The sequence below is a fragment of the Falco peregrinus genome, chromosome W, assembly GCF_023634155.1.
Source record: "Falco peregrinus isolate bFalPer1 chromosome W, bFalPer1.pri, whole genome shotgun sequence".
In the NCBI taxonomy this organism is placed as follows: Eukaryota; Metazoa; Chordata; class Aves; order Falconiformes; family Falconidae; genus Falco; species Falco peregrinus.
Window position 1 is genome coordinate 6,690,746 of NC_073743.1, and position 18,076 is coordinate 6,708,821.

The 18,076-nt window shown below is 36.7% G+C and overlaps 1 protein-coding gene across 17 annotated transcripts in view; it reads left to right on the top strand.

Annotated features, from left to right (window-relative positions):
• The window catches only part of LOC129783186 (erbin-like), a 121,408-nt gene that overhangs the window by 40,933 nt on the left and 62,399 nt on the right, over positions 1 to 18,076 (top strand). For 13 of the 17 annotated variants that reach the window (XM_055793056.1, XM_055793055.1, XM_055793043.1 and 10 more), the window contains 4 exons: positions 1,724 to 1,780; positions 4,607 to 4,804; positions 9,039 to 9,156; positions 10,943 to 11,005. In XM_055793056.1, coding sequence (XP_055649031.1) covers positions 4,616 to 4,804; positions 9,039 to 9,156; positions 10,943 to 11,005 — 370 coding nt within the window. In that variant the 5' untranslated portion in view covers positions 1,724 to 1,780; positions 4,607 to 4,615. The remainder of the gene's footprint in view (positions 1 to 1,723; positions 1,781 to 4,606; positions 4,805 to 9,038; positions 9,157 to 10,942; positions 11,006 to 18,076) is intronic. The other 4 variants (XM_055793052.1, XM_055793057.1, XM_055793058.1 and 1 more) reach the window with 2 other exon arrangements.

Consider the following 18,076-nt stretch of genomic DNA (forward strand, 5'->3'; position numbering starts at 1 on the left):
CTGAAGCTATTAAAAAAAGTATCTGACTACTTTTTTTTTCCCTTTAAAAGCTCACCGAAACAAGCAATAACACCCTAATATTTTTTGGTAACATTTTGTATATTCAGAGTACAGCAGAGGTTATCTTCATTTATCGCTATAAATGTTTAGCAACTTTGCAAGTTTTCAGATTGCTAATTGTATCTGTAATCAAACTGGTCAGTGATGTCTCCTCATTCAACATTGTAAAGCAGTGAGGAACAAAATAAATGCAGAAGGAAGTAAAAGGTTCATAATAGCAATTTTAATTGGAATGTTATGTGTGTGGGGAAAACGACATCTAATAATAGATTTCATTGTTGCTCAATTAGCACTGCTCACCTCTGCCCTGGAAAGAAAGAGAACTTGGGAATTTACATACCCTAACAATGACTTGGCTGGTAGAGTGAGATCTATAATTAAATATACAATTATAGTAGAAACTAACATCAAACAGTTGCTATTTTTTAAACAATTTTAATTTGAAGTCTTTATTATGCTATAACATTGTGTTTCTGAAATGCGGGAAATATAAATGATTCCTCAAGTTCCTAATACCTATTTTCTAAACTAATTTCAGACAGCTACTAGATGATTATTGGTTCTAACAATTGAGTCCAGTGTATTCTATGCTTAATTGATAAATTAAAATATAAAGCCTCCGATGGTTAACAGCTCAAACTATGGTGCAGAATCTCCTGGACTAGCCAATAGCAATAAAAGGCCACAGGCACAAGACAAATTCATGCATTTAGAGTGCCACAAGCATTCACAGAGTCTGTAAAATTTGCAGTCTGCATTCTGTCTATGCCTAGGTTTCTGCTGTAGCATGTATCCACAGCCTTCTGTATTTTAATAAGCTGAAACAGCTCTAGGATCCAATTTTGTGCATAAGCTGTGGCATAAATGATAAAGTGTCTGCCTGATACAGGAGGTATATTCAGAGTATACTTGAGTAGGTTTTAAATGGAGGAAAATATACCACCTTTATAGATCTGATTAATGGGATATAAGTAATAGATTATTCATCTGAGTTGTTGGAAAACTTCACTTAAATGTGGTCCAAGAGGACTTGAATCTCAGATCATTTGTATTTTAGGACAGGAGTGCGCACACTGTGAAAATCTTAGGGTCATTCAGATGAATCCTGGGACTTGTTTGATTAAGTTTCACAAGTTTATATTGGAAAATTCAGTATACAGTTAAATATTGTGCCCAAAATCTTTGCCAAAGGTTCTTATTCTGTGTGCTTCTCTTTCTCCTGCTTGGTAGTCATATTCACTTCAGTATCTGGATGATATTTATCTTTCTCATACTAGGTTAACAGGCTATCTGTGTTAGTGAGTCAACATGTTTAATGCGATATTTACCCAATCGCTCCTTGTTATAGAAGTGTGTTGGGTGTCACCAGCATTTTATACGCTCCCATGGTCCCTATAAGACATGTTGCCATATTTCTTAAGTATTGTGCAAATAAAATTAGATATATCCCTCCCTAAAGTATTTCAGTGTCTAATAAAAGATTATATGCAACATGTGGGTGTGATGAAGTAAAAAAACCAACCAAAACAACCAACCAACCAACCCACCCACCCCACCCCCAACTCTGAAAGCAAAATAAATATCTAATACAATAAAATATCAATTTATCTTTATCTAGTAGGGATAGGGTTGACTAACATTTTTGTACCTTTGTCTTAAACAGAATGTTGGCTTTGAAAGCTCAGGGAAGAAGCAGCAGGGAGAAAAAAGTAACACAGTGGTAAGTACATAATTTTTATTTCTTTTGAACCATCTGCACAATATATTAAAATATAAATCCTTTTCTTTATTCATATGTTGTAATAATCACCTCCAAAGCACTTGAATTTTACTCTGCATCATCTCTCATGGTCTTCTGAGGGCAACTTTTTAAGTTATAAGTATCTGTTGAAGAGCCAAGTGAATGATATGTATTTACAAATAAGTGTATGCATATGTAGAAAGGGGAATATGTGGGAAACGAAGTTGCAGGAAAAGTGTCTGTTTTAAAGCTTAATGTCAATTATTAAATGTTTTGACTTGTAGAGCTTTAGCATTTTATTTTTCCTAAGAACTAAAAATTATTAAAAAAAGCAGTTATAAGCATGTTTTCAAAAAACTTGGATAAAAAATGCTTTGAATGCTTTTTGGGCCTCTTACTGTTTTCTGGTTTGCTGATCTAAAGCCCAGGTGAACATCGTATCATGTCGCTTCTTATTGATGCATTAACATTATTTAGCTAGAGAGCATATTTAAGAATATCAGAAGTATTAAGCAGCCAAATAAAGTTCAATTTTCTGTTAAAAGCTCTGTGGAAAAGCAACACATGTTCAGAATCAGCTTTTTCTTTATTAAATGATGCCAGTGCAGATGGCACTAAGTTGCTTTCACCTCATATTGTAAGGGTTTCTAGAGGCAAGTATTTCTCATGAACAAAAAGAATGCCCAATAGAAGATTTTTGTCTTCATAACTTCTGTATGAATTTCTGTGGAGTTGTTGTTGTGTCCCCTACCACACCCCCACACACCCCCCAACAACTCATGACAGCAGCTTCTATCTGCTCTGATTTTTATTAATAGTGCTGCTCAGATTGTGGAAATGCTAATAAATATTGACACTTCAGTGACTGTAATTTTGAGACTTACTATAAAATACCAGTTTAAAACATACAAAATCTGCATATTTTATCTGGCATTGCTACAAACAGCACATAACTTAAGGAGATAGATGCATGTGCACATGCTTGCTTTTTTTCCAGCCTTTTGTGTAGTCTGCAAGACTGTAGGCTTTATGTGCTTTGGCATTCTCTGCTGAGCTAAGAAACTGTGCTTTTGCCACACTGCCTCAGCTCTGCTTACTGCTCCATAAGGTTTGTGGCTTCCTATGGACAAATGACTAGCATTGCTTTTCCCTTCCCCTATGCTGGTTCATCTCTTTTGACTACATTGTTATAACTGAAGAAATTAAGACAGTATCTCTTCCTTTCTGCTTGAATAGATGTTGACGGTTTGTGATACACAGCACTTAACTGTAGAGTAGATCCAGACATAATCCCTCAAAGGACTAAACCGGAAGGTATAAGCAGTTTAATATGGTTTTATACCTCTTCTAGAGGCTTACCATCTCTTAGTCTGGTTGTTCTGTGTATTTAATTTTCATTGCTTTCTTTGTCTAGAAAGTCAGGAACTTGTTTGTTTCCATGGATCTTTTTCACAGCAACAATGAAAGAAAATGGAGTTATTTAATGTAGAAACTAGTGAATTCTGAAAGCAAAGCGGTTCTGAAGTAGCTTGGTACAGCTAGGTGTATCAGATAGCTGTGATTACTAGCTGTATCGTAGCTCTGGGTATTTGTACTGCATGTTTTAAAAAAAAAGGGGGGGGATATGGTGGCTAGTGGGGGATGGAGTTCACTTCAGTATCCTATTGGGATAAATAGTTCGTATTCCCAGTGTCATGGTTTTAACCCCAGCTGGCAACTAAGCACCATGCAGCTGCTCGCTCAGTCCTCCCACATTGGAATGAGGGAGAGAATTGGAAAGGTAAAAGTGAGAAAACTTGTGGGTTGAGATAAAGGCAGTTTAATAGGTAAAGCAAAAGCTGGGCACGCATGCAGAGCACAACAAGGAATTCATTCACTACTTCCCATGGGCAGGCAGGTGTTCAGCCATCTCCAGGGAAGCCAGGCTCCATCATGTGTAATGGTTACTTGGGAAAACAAATGACATCACTCTGAACATCCCCCCCCCCTTCCTTTTTCTTCCCCCAACTTTATATACTGAACATGATGTTCTGTGGTCTGGAATATCCCTTTGGTCAGTTGAGGTCAGCTGTCCCAGCTGTGTCCCTTCCCAACCTCTTGTGCTGCACCCCCAGCCTTCTCGCTGGTGGGGTGGTGTGAGAAGCAGAAAAGTCCTTGACTCTGTGTAAGCACTGCTCAGCAATAACTAAAACATCCCTGAAAACTAACTCTATCCCAGCCAAAACCAGCACATCAACTCACGTGTACAATCTCTGCTTCCAGTCTTTATTGTTTCCAAGGCATGTGTTGTTCTGTTTATACTCCTGTTTGAAGAGACCGCTGTTGGTGCTGCTTTTTGAAGTGGTGTGTTTTTCCATGGCTTTGCAGATCACTGAACAAAATGAGATAGAACAAAATGAGACAATATTCCTTTTTGTTAAAGGCTTTTTTCATTTGTAAATGTTGGCAGTGGAATTCCTCTTGTGTCTTTATGTGCAGCCTGTGAGGCTTGGAGAAGGCATGGGTAGCTCTGATTCAGTGAGTACGTCAGCTTCAGTAGCATCTTCGGCATCTGGCTGTGGGTGGCTGGAGGATGCCATGCTGGAGTCTGCTCCTGTGGAAGAAGCAGGAGGAGGTTATGCTGAAATAAATTCTCTCTCTTCCTTCCCTCTCTCATTTATGTGTATACACACACACACATAGGTATGTATACACTTCTTTCTTTTTTAAGCATTTAGCAGCCAGGGGAAGTTTGAAAATCTGCCCACATAAGTATTTCTGAAGTTGTCTAGTTGGTTTTTAAATAGACCAGTTTCTGTTTTACAGTGCCTGAAAATGTCAACAAAGCGGAATTTGTTTGTGCGGCTGGTGCCATGCCGTTGTCTGCGTGGAGAGGAGGAAGTGGTCACTATGCTTGATTATTCTCACTGCAGCCTGGAACAGGTGCCTAAGGAGATTTTTACTTTTGAAAAGACCTTGGAAGAGCTCTATTTAGATGCTAATCAAATTGAAGAGCTTCCAAAGGTATGTTGGGTGGTTTCCCTTTCAGTTACATTTATTAATTCTTACTTTGTCAGCATTGTAGAAGCTGATAGTATCTAGCTTTTAGGCTGCAGTTTGCCAAATACTTTTAAGTAAATGGTCCCAGAAGAAGCAACCCTGGTAGAAAGAATGTTTATGTATTCCAGCTTGACTAGTTTGCTGTGCTGAATTGGGATGAAACTGCTTAAATAACTGATCTAGCACAAGAGAGGTACCTAGCAGGAGGCAGGCTAATTTATTTCTGTAGCAGTGTCTGCTCAAATTGACTGACTGTATTCAACAAATTGCTGCATTATTTTGAATCTCTGATAACACATGAAGATTAGAAGAATCAAGATTAATGTCTTGTTCAGATCTCTGTGCCCACAAAAGACAATTACAGTCCAAAGTATGTATTCACTTGAAGTCCTGCTTCTTCTTTGAGTGACTGAAGAGACTTTCTGAAGTATCTCAAATTACTCAAGTTCAAAAACCAGAGAGCTGGAATGCCACTTTGATTACATCTTTATTATAGAAATTAATATTTGTTGTTTGTTCTGAAATCTGAGGACAAACTGCACGCTGAATTAACAGTATACTAGAGAAAAGAATGAAAATTTTTGCCAGTGAGACTTTTGGGAAGTACAAAGTGATCATTACAATAGACTTGTTTCCATTACTAGGTCCTACCTTGATGGAATTAAAGACTTAATATTTAAAATTCTTTTGTCACAATTATGTGCAAATCTTCACTGTCATGCAGAAAAACCATAGAATGCTTTGTTAAATTGTTTGAAAGTTTCCTATAACTGCTTCAGGTTTTTCTGGTTTGGATTTTTTGAAAGATAAATGAAACTAATAAGGAAATAACTGTCAAATTACTGTCCTGAAATTGCTTTATCGGAAGCCCTGGATTCCAGTAAAACTGATTTAAACCAACTGAGTGCTTTTGAAACTCCACCTTTAAATGCTCCTGAGAAGTCATCAATGAAAATCTATATTTGTACGTTGAATAGAGCTAATAACATATTAGTTAAAACTAGACATTTTGTCAAAGTCTGTTACAGTTTAGAACCTCCACTATATTGTCTCCTCCCAAGCAGATATTTCTTTACTTAGACACTTTAGGTTTTATTAGCTTGCTTCTAAAGACTTTGTATCAGTCTTTGAGATTTTTTTCAGATTATTTAAGAACTTCATTCCTGTCTCTCATTCTTTATTAAAGAATAAAATCGAATGCTTAAAAAACAGAATAAAATACCTTTCTTAGCTAAAATATTAAATCTTCTGGACTCTTCTTGCATTAAATTTCTAATTTTTCCCAAATCATAAGAACTAAGCAAACATCTTCCAAACTGATAATTCTCAAAAAAATTCCCTTTAGTAATTTTAAAAGAGGAAGAAGGACTGTACTGCAGTGATCAAATGAATGCATGTTGGCATTCTAGACCAGAAGTCTGTTAGTCTGCTTTGTCTTCCTTTTCTGTTACATGCCATTTGATTTCATTAATCAGTTCCTATATGAAATCCAGTTTTGGCACGTGAGTAAACTGAAAGGTGTGCAGTCTACCAGTTGCCTTGATCTAGTCTAAAATTAAATTAGCCACACAATTAGAAAGACTGATTGAACATTTGTGTATTATTTCTTTTTGCTTTTCTTTGCAGGACTGCAGGGACCTGTAATACCCTACGCTTGCTTCATGTTAATGTATTTGTACATTGTAATAAATCATCCTTATAGGCTTATTTTTGAGAAGCTACGCATTTTTTTCAGCTTTTAAGTGATTTTAGTCACTTTTTAACTACCTTTTCAATTTTCATAAGAAAGAAAACACATGTGTCTATATATGTGTATAAATACTGTAAAGGAAATGAAGAAGAGAGATTAAGGAATAGTAAAGACATAGTAAAAATGTTTTATTTAATAATTTGATAGAAACTGTAATATTAAAACTATCCATAGAAGGGCTGTAGGGGGAGGCCTGTAACGTTTGAAATGATCCTATCCGATTTGGAGCCAGAGTTTCAAGCTGTGTATGCCTTTGCCCTAACCCAAGTTTACTTAGTCTTTCAGCTCTGAAGAAGGCTTCTAATTAAGCCATCCTCTCAGATGAAGGGTGTGGTACTTATTAGGCTGTCTCCAGCTTTGTGAAGCCTGATTAAGAAAGTTTCATTCTGCCCCTTTACTCTTTGCCCCGGTGATGTGTTCTTATTCCTCTTTTGCAATTTGCTGCCCTTTGTATACCACAACACAACTGGTTTTGGGCTGTCTTGTCAACCTGATTGCTGAAGTAGCCTGTCTGTGTATGTGGTTGGGCTTTTGTTTGGTTTTTTTTTTGTTTTTTTTTTAATTGCCCCCAATCTTTTCAGAACCTCAATGTACTTCAAAAATTGGTTCTTACAGTATAGCTCCTCAATTAATTTGACTGGCTAAGGATGCAGCATGAGCAAACTGCAATGGGGAGAAAGATGGTGGTAGAGAAAGGACTTCACCTGAAACTGGTGGTGATGTCTCAGTTTCAAAAGTGACTGGGCATTTCAAATGCTTTCATCTTGTGTGCTAAATCACATCTGAAAAGGTACTCTGTTTATCCCAAGTGCCATGGTCTACATTTGAGCTGAGAAGCTCAAAATGCAGCAGTTATAGTTTTCCTGCTCACTTTGCTGTTTGGAAGAAGTTGGAATTCTGTAGTAAAATAGAGCTTAATTATATGACTTCTCATGTTTACTACCAGTAATGATGATCTAATTAGTCACTGAATATGTAAGCATTATTAAAAAACAACAACAGCAAAAGGGAACAACTACAAAGTCAGCACCCTACAAAACTTGCCCCCCCTTTTTTCCTTTAGGGATCTTGCAATTCCTTGTGTTGCATTTGTTTTCACCTGACCAATCAGGGAAATTTCTAATGATTCCAGATTATTGTTTTCAGGGATGAGTTTTAAGTATATATTCTTTCTTGAAGTACTAAAATAAAGGAATGGCTCCAAAACACATGAGCTCATCAAAGTTCTCATTCCCATCTAATATCCTAAGGTAGCTTTAACTCTTCAAAGCTTTAATGATATCAACTAGTTCTAACAGGTGTGCATTTCTGAGGAATTAAAAACATCAGTGGAGGAGTTCAAGCTCATTCCTTGAGCTGTCCATCTTGCTAATTTGTCTGCTTTTGTTCTGGGGTGGTACATGCAAACATTAAATGAATGGGGCTTGTTCAGTGGTTTGTAGTCTAAATAATGGCCTCATAATTGAGAAAGACCCAAGAAATTTCAGTTGAACTAAACTGGTTGCTAGGACATTGGGATAAATATTTTTTTTTAGTCATAGAAGACTTCCTGGTTTTGTCTGATCTTTTCTCAGAATTCCATAAGAAAAGAACATTAAGCCCAGGTATTTATGAATGAACTTATCCAAAATTCTTGGGAAAAGAATATTTCATCATAAATTGTTCAGAGGAACCTTTTCATCCACTTTCTTACAGATATTTATTTTGTACTCTCTGTAAGCTTTGAGGATCATTTGAGGATTATTTTTTTTTCTTCTGTTCCAGTATTATTACTTGCCCTATTTTGTTAATTTGTAAAGCTTTGGGTAAGAATATCAAGGTACCTTGCATATAAGAAGAGATCTGGTTCTGAGCTAATACTTGATACAAATTATAATATATATATATACAGAAGAGATTATACAGTTTGCTGTATCCTTAGATCAAAATTTTGTTGGATTTTGGTGGACTTAAGCTAGGAAACATGGAAGGGAAAAAAACCAAAACTTGTAAGATTTAATGGAATAAAATTTAAACTTTTAGAGAAGATCAAATTCTGTGTTCCAGAACTATCAGAGTTTTAAAAATGTATCTTTTTTTTTCTTTTTTTAAGAAACTAATTACTTCTGGGGTATCACATGGCATGTTTATTATGGAAAATATTTTGCGATGTTTGCAGGACTATGTGTAACTACGGGTCACAATTTCTGAGATACTGGAAGGAATTTGTAGGAAGTGTTAAGCATAGCTGCTGGCTTGTTGTGACCATTTGCAGTTTTTTGCTTTCCTAAGCATCAAAAACTTAGTCAATTTTGAATGAAACTAGTTAAATAAAGTTTTTGTAGCCAAAGACTTTAAATAGTCTAGCCTTTAAACCATAATGTCAGAAGTTTAAAGGGAATAAAAATAAAAGCTATATAGAGGAAACTAAGTGAAAGTTGCATTCACTTTTTTTCTGTGTTTCAACAGCAACTTTTTAACTGCCAGTCTCTGCACAAGCTGAGTTTGCCAGACAATGATCTAACCACATTGCCAGCATCCATTGCAAATCTCATTAATCTCAGGGAACTGGATGTCAGCAAGAACGGTAAGTCACTTCACTTATTGTATTTGGGTAGCTAAAAGGCAAATCACCATTGACTGTACAAAGATACTAGTGAAAGTGTAGTTTCTTGAAGCTGCATAGCTAATAAATTTTAAATTACTACTCTAAATTTCTGCTTAATATAAAAGATGCTCTTTATGATCCGTGATATTTGCTTTTAATTATCTCTATTAAATTGGTTTGTACTTTGAGGTGAAAATATTTCTGTGTTCTTTCAAAAATGCTTGTGCTCAAATGTATTACTTTTAGTGGCTTTCCTCAAGTTTTACTATACTGAAGAGAGTTTGCACAAGAATTTGTAAAATTTTGCTGGATTCTCTATTTGGTTTCATTAAAAAATCGTTTTCTGTTTATTTTAATGAGCTGTCTGAAAATTGTAGTAGGGCTTGGCTGCTATGCTGTCAGGTGGTAACCTCTGCATGGGGAGAACTAGTGACTATGGACGATGACTGGATTGCTTGTCTGACTTGCGCAGCATGATAGATTTTTAACATGTTACCTATTATAAATTATGAAATGTTGTCAGCCAAGTATTGTACGCATGGGGTCTGTTAATGGTGATGTTTTGGCAAGTTGGCAGGTGTCTGCAACTGAGGAAATTGAAATAACTTATATTGTCATCAGACTTGTTTGCATGGCTTATTTGGGGGGAGGGGAATTCAGTCATGCTAATTAATGAGCATATAATAGTCTCATCTTACTAATTCAAAGTGAAATTAGAGGACCTCTCCTTGAAATCTTATTTGAAAATAAGGGTTATATAACTATGCCAACGATTTTATCATATCAAATTCATTGTTTTATTTGGACAACTAGCTAATTATGACTCCACAAAACTAAGTTCTGCTTTATTAAGAAAGTATTCCAGTTGTTGAGGCATTGGCATTATCCTTTGTTGTCCATTGTAGCCTAATCTGTACTTAAAGTGTTACTTTATTATTTCTGCTTAATGAATGCAGCATTTAGTGTGATAAATTGACCTGATTGTCATTGCTCTGTTCCTGGTACAAGTGGATTAATAGTCTGTCTTAAAGAACATTGGCCTTAAACTTTCATAGTGACACACAACAGAGAAAGAATCATCTTTTTGTCCTAGGCTGAACTGTTAAAAGGATTAACTGTTTGCAACACAAGTTCACAATGCAGAAGACTTGAAAGCAGCAAAAGGGGTTTTGAGTTCTAGTGCTGGCAAATTCTTTAGCCTATGTACATAAATAGGCAGCTGGCCACTTACCAGCTAGAGAGTTAGTTGTCTGTCCAAAATAGCATAACCTTTAGCTAAGCCTTCAAAGAGCTGCTGAAAGAGCACTTGTTTCTCTGAGGCATATGAAGAATTTAAGGAGGCAATAGCTGAATGATACACTATCTCAGTAAACTGTGAAGCTCTGTTTTCGAGGGGTTGTTTTGTTTTTAACACTTATCAGAGAAATGATAGGTCACAAACTTATTTAAACTATTATCATGTGCCTGTTCCCAGTCTTATCACTGCTTGGATAGCTACTCTGCCTATTGTTGCACATCAAAAATAGTCCTGCGGTCACATGCTTATTTACTTGGGACATGTTGTCTCCCACCATTCCTGAAAGCTCTGTAAAATTAAAAAAAAAACCACAACCAAAACAAACCAAGCAAATCAGGGTCCCTGTTTGTCCTTGTTGGGCAAAGTAAGAAATAGTGTTGTTCTGGCTTCTAATACATTTGGTAATATTTGAGACTTCTGTTTGTTGACTTAAGTGCCTTTTCTGTTTATCTACTGTTGCAACCACAGAATTATTTTTTTTCTTGATGACTGCAAGCCTATTCTCTTCACCTGTGTCTCCCTTTTCTCCTGGTAAGAATTTACAGCTCAGTTTCTCACTGTCCATTAATGTTGTGATGTTCCTATATAATAGAGCCAAATACAAGTTTTTTTGCGTTTTCCAAAACTAGCAAAACTTATTAAGCATCTCTGATTCTTCCTTTTTCTTTGTTAAATATTGAAATAATACAGTGTGGAAGCAGTGGACTTTGTGGGAAGCACGGGGTTGCTTTCTCTTAATTAAAAAAGAATTGCAGGGGATTAATCACCAATCTTAGTGAAGGATGATGAGAAATGTCAAATTCTAAGAGTGTGTTTTTCAAATTCCTGCAGTTGTGACAAATTAAGGCAATAGTTCCTGTATTTTTCTTATAGTATTAATATAGCTTAAGCGTTTTCTTCTGATGTAGATGGAGCTGAATCATGGAGTGCAGATGCTTTCAGATCAAATATGCATTTAATCATAAAGGTTGCATTTTAGAAGGTGTCCTGGTTTCAGCTGGGACGGAGTTAATTTTCTTCCTAGTAACTGGTACAGTGCTGTGTTTTGGATTTAGTATGAGAATAATGTTGATAACACACTGATGGTTTTAGTTGTTGCTGGGTAATGTCTCTACTGAGTCAGGGACTTTTCAGTTTCTTAGGTCCTGCCAGTGAGAGGGCTGGAGGGGCACAGAAAATTGGGAGGGGACACAGCCAGGACAGGTGACCTGAACTGGCCAAAGGGATATTCCATGCCATATGATGTCATGCTGAGTATATAAACTGGGGGGAGTTGGGGGGGAGGGATTGCAGTTGCTGCTTGGGGACTGGCTGGGCATCGGTCAGTGGGTGGTAAACAATTGTATTGTGCATCACTTGTTTTGGTTTTTTCCTTGACTTTCTTCTCTTTCTCTTTCTCTTTTTGTTATATCCCTTTCCATTATTATTATTATTATTATTATTTACTTTAATTATTGAAGTGCTCTTATCTCAATGAACAGGTTTTACCTTTTTTTTGTTTGTTTGTTTGGGGTTTTTTTTGGTTTATTTTGTTCCCAATTCTCCTCCCCATCGGAGGAGTTAGCAGCTGCATGGTACTTTAGTTGCTGGCTGGGGTTAAACCACAACAGAAGGATAGTTAGACTTTAATTTTCAAATACCAATAGACATGAAATATGATAGGGTTTTCATATAAGATAGTTGAGCTGTTTATGGCACAGGCATAATGTAATGTATTGACCAAAGAGAAGTGCTTCTAAACAGCTGATAGAAAAATTAATGAAGCTTTGATTTTAAAATGTGGTCAGGTTATCTCATTAATTGCAGAGTTTGGCTCTGCAGCTAGCTCACAGGACAGAGGGAGACCTGTTGCACAGGAGAGCATCCAGCCTCCCAAGAAGAACTACACACATATATGCATAATATTTGTTTTGATGTTTAGATGAAAAATCAAAATTGCAAAAATTCTTCAAGATAGCAGGTGCTTTACATAAAAAGTATTAGTCTAAGAAAGTGATCTTTATGATGTTTTAATAGCTCATAATATGTCTTGCCTTTTTAATTTCAGATTTAAATGTCTAATTTAAAATATACAATATATAAAACTGTATAATAGAGGCATGGCAGGTATGCAAATATGGATAATTAATAATATTTAATCATATTTAATCGGAACAAAGATTCACCTAGTCTGGTGTTCTGTCTCCAACAGTAGCCAAAAGCAGAATCCTAGGGAAGATTTAGCAAAGTACAGAAAAGCCAGGAGACGTGCATGTTTCTCTGTATGCTTCCAGTGTCCAGCACCTTTTATTATTGGGCCTTCTTGAGCCAGACAGAGTGGAGGTTTTATTCAGTAGTCTTCATTTGACTCTTCTGTCAATATATCTAGTCTTTGCATGAAGTGATGGATATTTCAAGGCATGTGCTGAATTAGAGTACAAACCTGTAATGGTTGTATGTTCTTTACTTACATTTAAAGCAATAGAATAGTAAGTGAAATAATACAGCAAGAATAAACCAAGACAAGGTAATGCACCTAATCACTACCACATGTGACTGACTATAGTGGTTAAGAAAGATACATCACCAATTGCCTTAATAATTTACCATCATCCAGATCCACAGTTGCTGGGGAGCCCCGGTCACAGCAAGGATTTGGCGAGCCTTTCCCAACAATTGGGAGGTCCTACGCAGTGCATCCACTCATAGGTGAGGTCTCCAAAGTCACTATAAGAGGATCCAGCTTTTATACTGTTGAATAAACAAGCTCACCTAATTTCAAATGTGGAAACATCTAGTTTCACTCTCCTCTTAGAACTCATGGAAGCCTGGCCAGGGCTCAGGGAGGAACCAAGAGACTTTCCCTTATCTACTTGATTTTAACCACTGGTTTGCAAACAAGGCCATATATCTGGTTTCATAGCCTTGACTACCTGTCTCTAGCAAAGATATAGTGCATCCTTCCTTGCTTAATGATTATATTCTGTCTAAGCTATGTCTTTCACTAATGATCATGCATATTTTGCTAATGATTGGATACTATATATATATAAAAATATATATAAAAATAAAACATTCGGTTGGCAGGTTCATCTAGAGGTCAACTTTGTCTCAGGACCTGTTGCTCAGGCCTCAGTACTTTACCCTTCCAAAAAACTCCAAAGAACCCTCCAAATAAACATTCAGCTTCTATTTTTCATTGTATAAACTTAACAAAGCAGCCCCCAGTTTAGTCATACCTTACAAACCTGAAAGTGACCATCGTTAAAGGGAAGACAAATGAGAAAGGGAACTTTAAAACTTTCAGAACACGTAGAACTGGAGAAAAGGTCTTTGTAAAGTGAAGATGGAGAGGTGAATCTGCTTATTAAGCTATAAGTAGATACTTGTCAAGCAAAGTTGCTTCAAATAAAAATCAGGAAATCCAATAGAATTTGTTTTCAGAATTTTGTAAACATTTTGTAAGATTTTTTTTAGATTATTGATTTCCTTGATAAAAGCAAATGTGTTTTAATAAGGGAATTTTTCTGTGTAAACAAAGTAGAAATAGTAGAGAATGAAAAGCTATATAAATGTATTAAAATCTGTGTTTTATTAAATCTATAACAAGTTTAATAATTATAGGTTAAACCTATGACAGATTTGTTATTTGAGTTGTACTTCTTGAGAAAAGTAGGTTTCTTCCACGTGTCTCCAAGCTTATATATTTTTGCATTTAGTAAGAGAAAGACAGAAAACCACACTTCTGTATTGCTCATATTCAAAGAAAACCAAGTTGCAAGGGATTTTACTAGTTTTAGTGCTCCAGTAGTTGTCACCATCTTCCTTACAAGAGTGCAAGAGGAGCAACTGATGTGACATAATAGCAGGTTTCAAAAAGCTTTGGGATATCTGTTTGCAGGACTAAACAGGAGTATATATGCAATAGTTGCTCCTTTAAACGATTGATTTAGGATAGGTTTTCACTAAATAAGCCAGAGGTTCCTAAGCTGTTTGGAGACTACTAGCATACTGAGTACCACCTTGTACACGGAGGCCAACCTTGTGCTGAGCTGCAACTCCAGCTCTGAGCAGGAAGGTGTTACTGCTGCCCTACAACCTGGTTAGGTGTCTTCTGAAAACCTGAGATCCTGGTTGATCTGAAACTAGCTGTGGCAGGGGTTCCTTTAAGAATTTTGGAAAGAGTAATGAACCTTCAAAAGGAAGGATGGATGAGTCAGCATTGTGCAGTGAATTGATCGGGCTTGAACACGCTGCTTACTTTCAATAATGAAAAATGCTGCTTTTAATTCAGAAGATATGCAGAAATCCTAAATTTAAGCAAACTATATAAATGTATAAGAATACAGACTGTGACTGATACTTTAGTTTGTTTTCAGTTTAAACTTTCAGCTTTTACATAATCTTTGGGAGAGTTGTGGTGTATTTTTTTGAGCTCTGAAAATATTTTGATTGCCATGTTTGATCCACAGTGGCTGGAAGGACAGTTGTAGCAGAGGCCTGAGTGGAAGAACAGATTGCTTCCTAATAGCTGCTTGCCCAGAAGTTGAGACCAGGATGAATAGATTAGCTGAGGGAGGAATGTACTTAATTAAGGTTGCTTTTGTATTCATGCAAACTGAGCCTGTATGTTTTCCTCTGTCCCCTCTACACTTGTAAGGGGTACAGAGTAGGAAGGGTGTACAGTGGGCTATAGTTTCATTTGTCTTGCAGTAAGAAGGCTTTTTGGTGTGGGGCGCTCTGCCTGTTGTTTGGAGAGAATTTTTTTTCCTCACATTCCCCACAAATTGAAATATCCATCTGTAAACCCTTTCCTTTAGGGTCATCACCCATATGGCTTCCGCAGGTCTCATTTGTTAGTGATTTTCTTTCTCTGTGCTTTTTGGAAATTGAGGTAATACTTTTTTATGGCAAGCTGGTTTAAAACGTTTCTGTGTGAGAAGAGATGGAACTTGATTTAGAGGCACTGCCACTGCTGTCTAGCACTAATGGTTTGAATAACTGAAGTGAAGTTTGGGCCTACTACTTTTAGCATTTGACTGTGAAGAAAAATATGACTACATGACTAGAGTATGAACAGCAGAGCAAGCCCCCATCTGCAGTAGGGCTGAAACAGCAGTGTACTAGGGTGTCAGCTCTGGGATCCATTGCAGTGAAGGCTTCTGCCAGCAGTGGATGTAACTTGCACAATTTTCTGTAAATCTGGAATTGCCAGTATTTCTGAGTGAAAAATCTGAGAGAGTTAAAGATCAAGTGAAATACCTTACTTCAACCATGCTGTGTGATCCAGAACTGAAGTTGATTACCTTCAGACTTATGGCCATTGACCCAAAATCCCTATATGACCTTTTTGGTATCCTCTTTGGGCATGCGGTCTGGGATCCTGATTAAACACCACTCTGTAGGTTAGGCTGGTTAGCTGGTGAGTTTTTGCCAAGTAGAGTTCTGAATGATTAATGCTTTCTGCTTTTGGCTCAGTCCAGACAAGAATTTTGGATTGTTCTTCCTTACCTTACTGCCAATTTTTCCTTAACAGTCTTCCAACTGTCATTTTGTATCTTCATTCCCCCACCGCCCCCACTCCCCCCTTTTTTTAAAGTATTGTTCTTGGTAAAAACTAGCTAGTGAGTTTAAAAGTTCCTGAAATTTGGGAAAACAGGGAGAAAGAAACAGACAAGTAAATATTAAATGCTATTATACAAATCTCATTTCTGTGGGAAATTACAACAAAAATAACTTTGCTCTCAATTCAGTTTGTGGATCTGGTGGTTAGAATTAAAGATTACCAGCAAATCGAGTTTTCTCCTGTTGTGCTCTGCAAATGGTCATAGTCTACAAGTGTGGCGGGTTTGTGGTTTTCTTGTAAAACAGTAAGCATGATCTGTAAATCAGCTACAGCACTGAAATGGGTTGGGGATGATGGTTGTTATCATGTAAAGTAAGAAACAGCAGGATGAAGAACCTGTCCACGTCTTACAAAAGGAGTGTAGAAAGATGTGGTCACAGAGATCCTTGAGATTTCCTGAGCTTTCTTAACAGGGAAAGAAGATTCAGGGCACTAAGGGTATATGGAAAGCAGAGGAGGAACAGCTCCTTTTATAAAGTGCTCTTTACAGCCCTTTGTCTCTCATCTTTCTCTAGTGTCTCTCTGCCTTCTCTCTTTCTTACTTGCTTTTTGAATTTGCTTTATTGGTGAGAGAACTGAAAGAATACTAATCCAACTGTATCTGCATGTTTCTAGTATGCAGGAGGGATATAGCTGAGGAAAAGTGAGTGTCTGAAGGTGGTTGTATAGCCAGTTAGTAAATGCATCTGGTAGAGAGAAGCAGTCTCCTTTTTTTTTTCCTTCTATCTTCTGAATCTGTACTTACATACATTAGGTGTATTTCATGCTGTCATTCCCAGTTTACTGCTCTTTTAAAATGATGGCTGCCACTTATCCATACTGAAGTGTTGAGTGAAGTTGGTAATGACTATATATAATGTAACAATCCTGGCTCTAAGAACAAGCAGAATTAAATTAATGGGCTCCTTCATCATTGACTTTCTCATCAGATTGAATTTCTGTTGTTAATTTGTTGTTAAAACTGTTGCTGCCTCTTACCCAAGGCATAGTCAAAGAAGAGACTACTGTAGAGTCCTCTGTTTATGTACAAAAGCATGCTAATTTAACATGTCTGTGTTTGGATAGCTAGTATTTTATTTGGCTGTTCTTTTGAGAGTAAGTTTACATTGACATTCTTCTCTCTAGCAGATGTGCTGTGTGTTTTGTTTTCTAGGTAGTTATCACAGATTTAAGTCTTCTGTGTTTCAATAAATTCTTGACACAGGCAGTGGAAACTAATATTAATATTAAAAACATGAGTTTTAACACGTTGGACCAGAGCAGTCTTTCATCCAAGGACCAAACCAAGGCCCAGTAGTATGACCATTTTTCAGAACAACTAAGCTTAGAGGATCTTTTGATGTGATTCAAACAGCAAAACTAATGGCACAGAGTGAATCTGAAACACAAATCTGACTCCAAGGAAGAGCTTAGCAGCAGTTTACTTTGATTATTGTAGACATTTATTTTAAGAAGGCAAAGTTATATCATCAGCAATAAAGGAGTCTTGACATAATTTTTAGTCAATGCAAGACCACTTCATACAAAATGTCCATAGCTTCATCTATACAGGCCTCTTATGTGCTAGATTTTTCTGCATCTGCCATGGTTCAGGATTCTGTGTCATGTTAGATGCTTTCTATCTGCATGTTTGGATATTCTTGCTTGGTTGAAAGAGGCTTCTTGCTACAACTGGAATTAAGATAATACATATTTAAATTTCATGGAAATGTGTTTCTCTTAATACAAAGACTATAAAAGCAATAGGTAAGGTATATTTTTAGTCTTTCTATGGTACTTTTCTAATCTTTCTTTAAACCTACCGTTGGACTTGAAAAATATCACATGGTAGTAAACCAGAAGTGTCAGAAATCTTGGCCTATATTACAGTTGATGCTTCAATTCTTCCTAGCCCCCTCCACTTCTGTATTTTATTGTCCTTGAGATCAACAAGCTATTTCCCCAAAGGATCCATGATACTTAGAGATATTTGAACACCTGGATTAACTGTGTGGCTT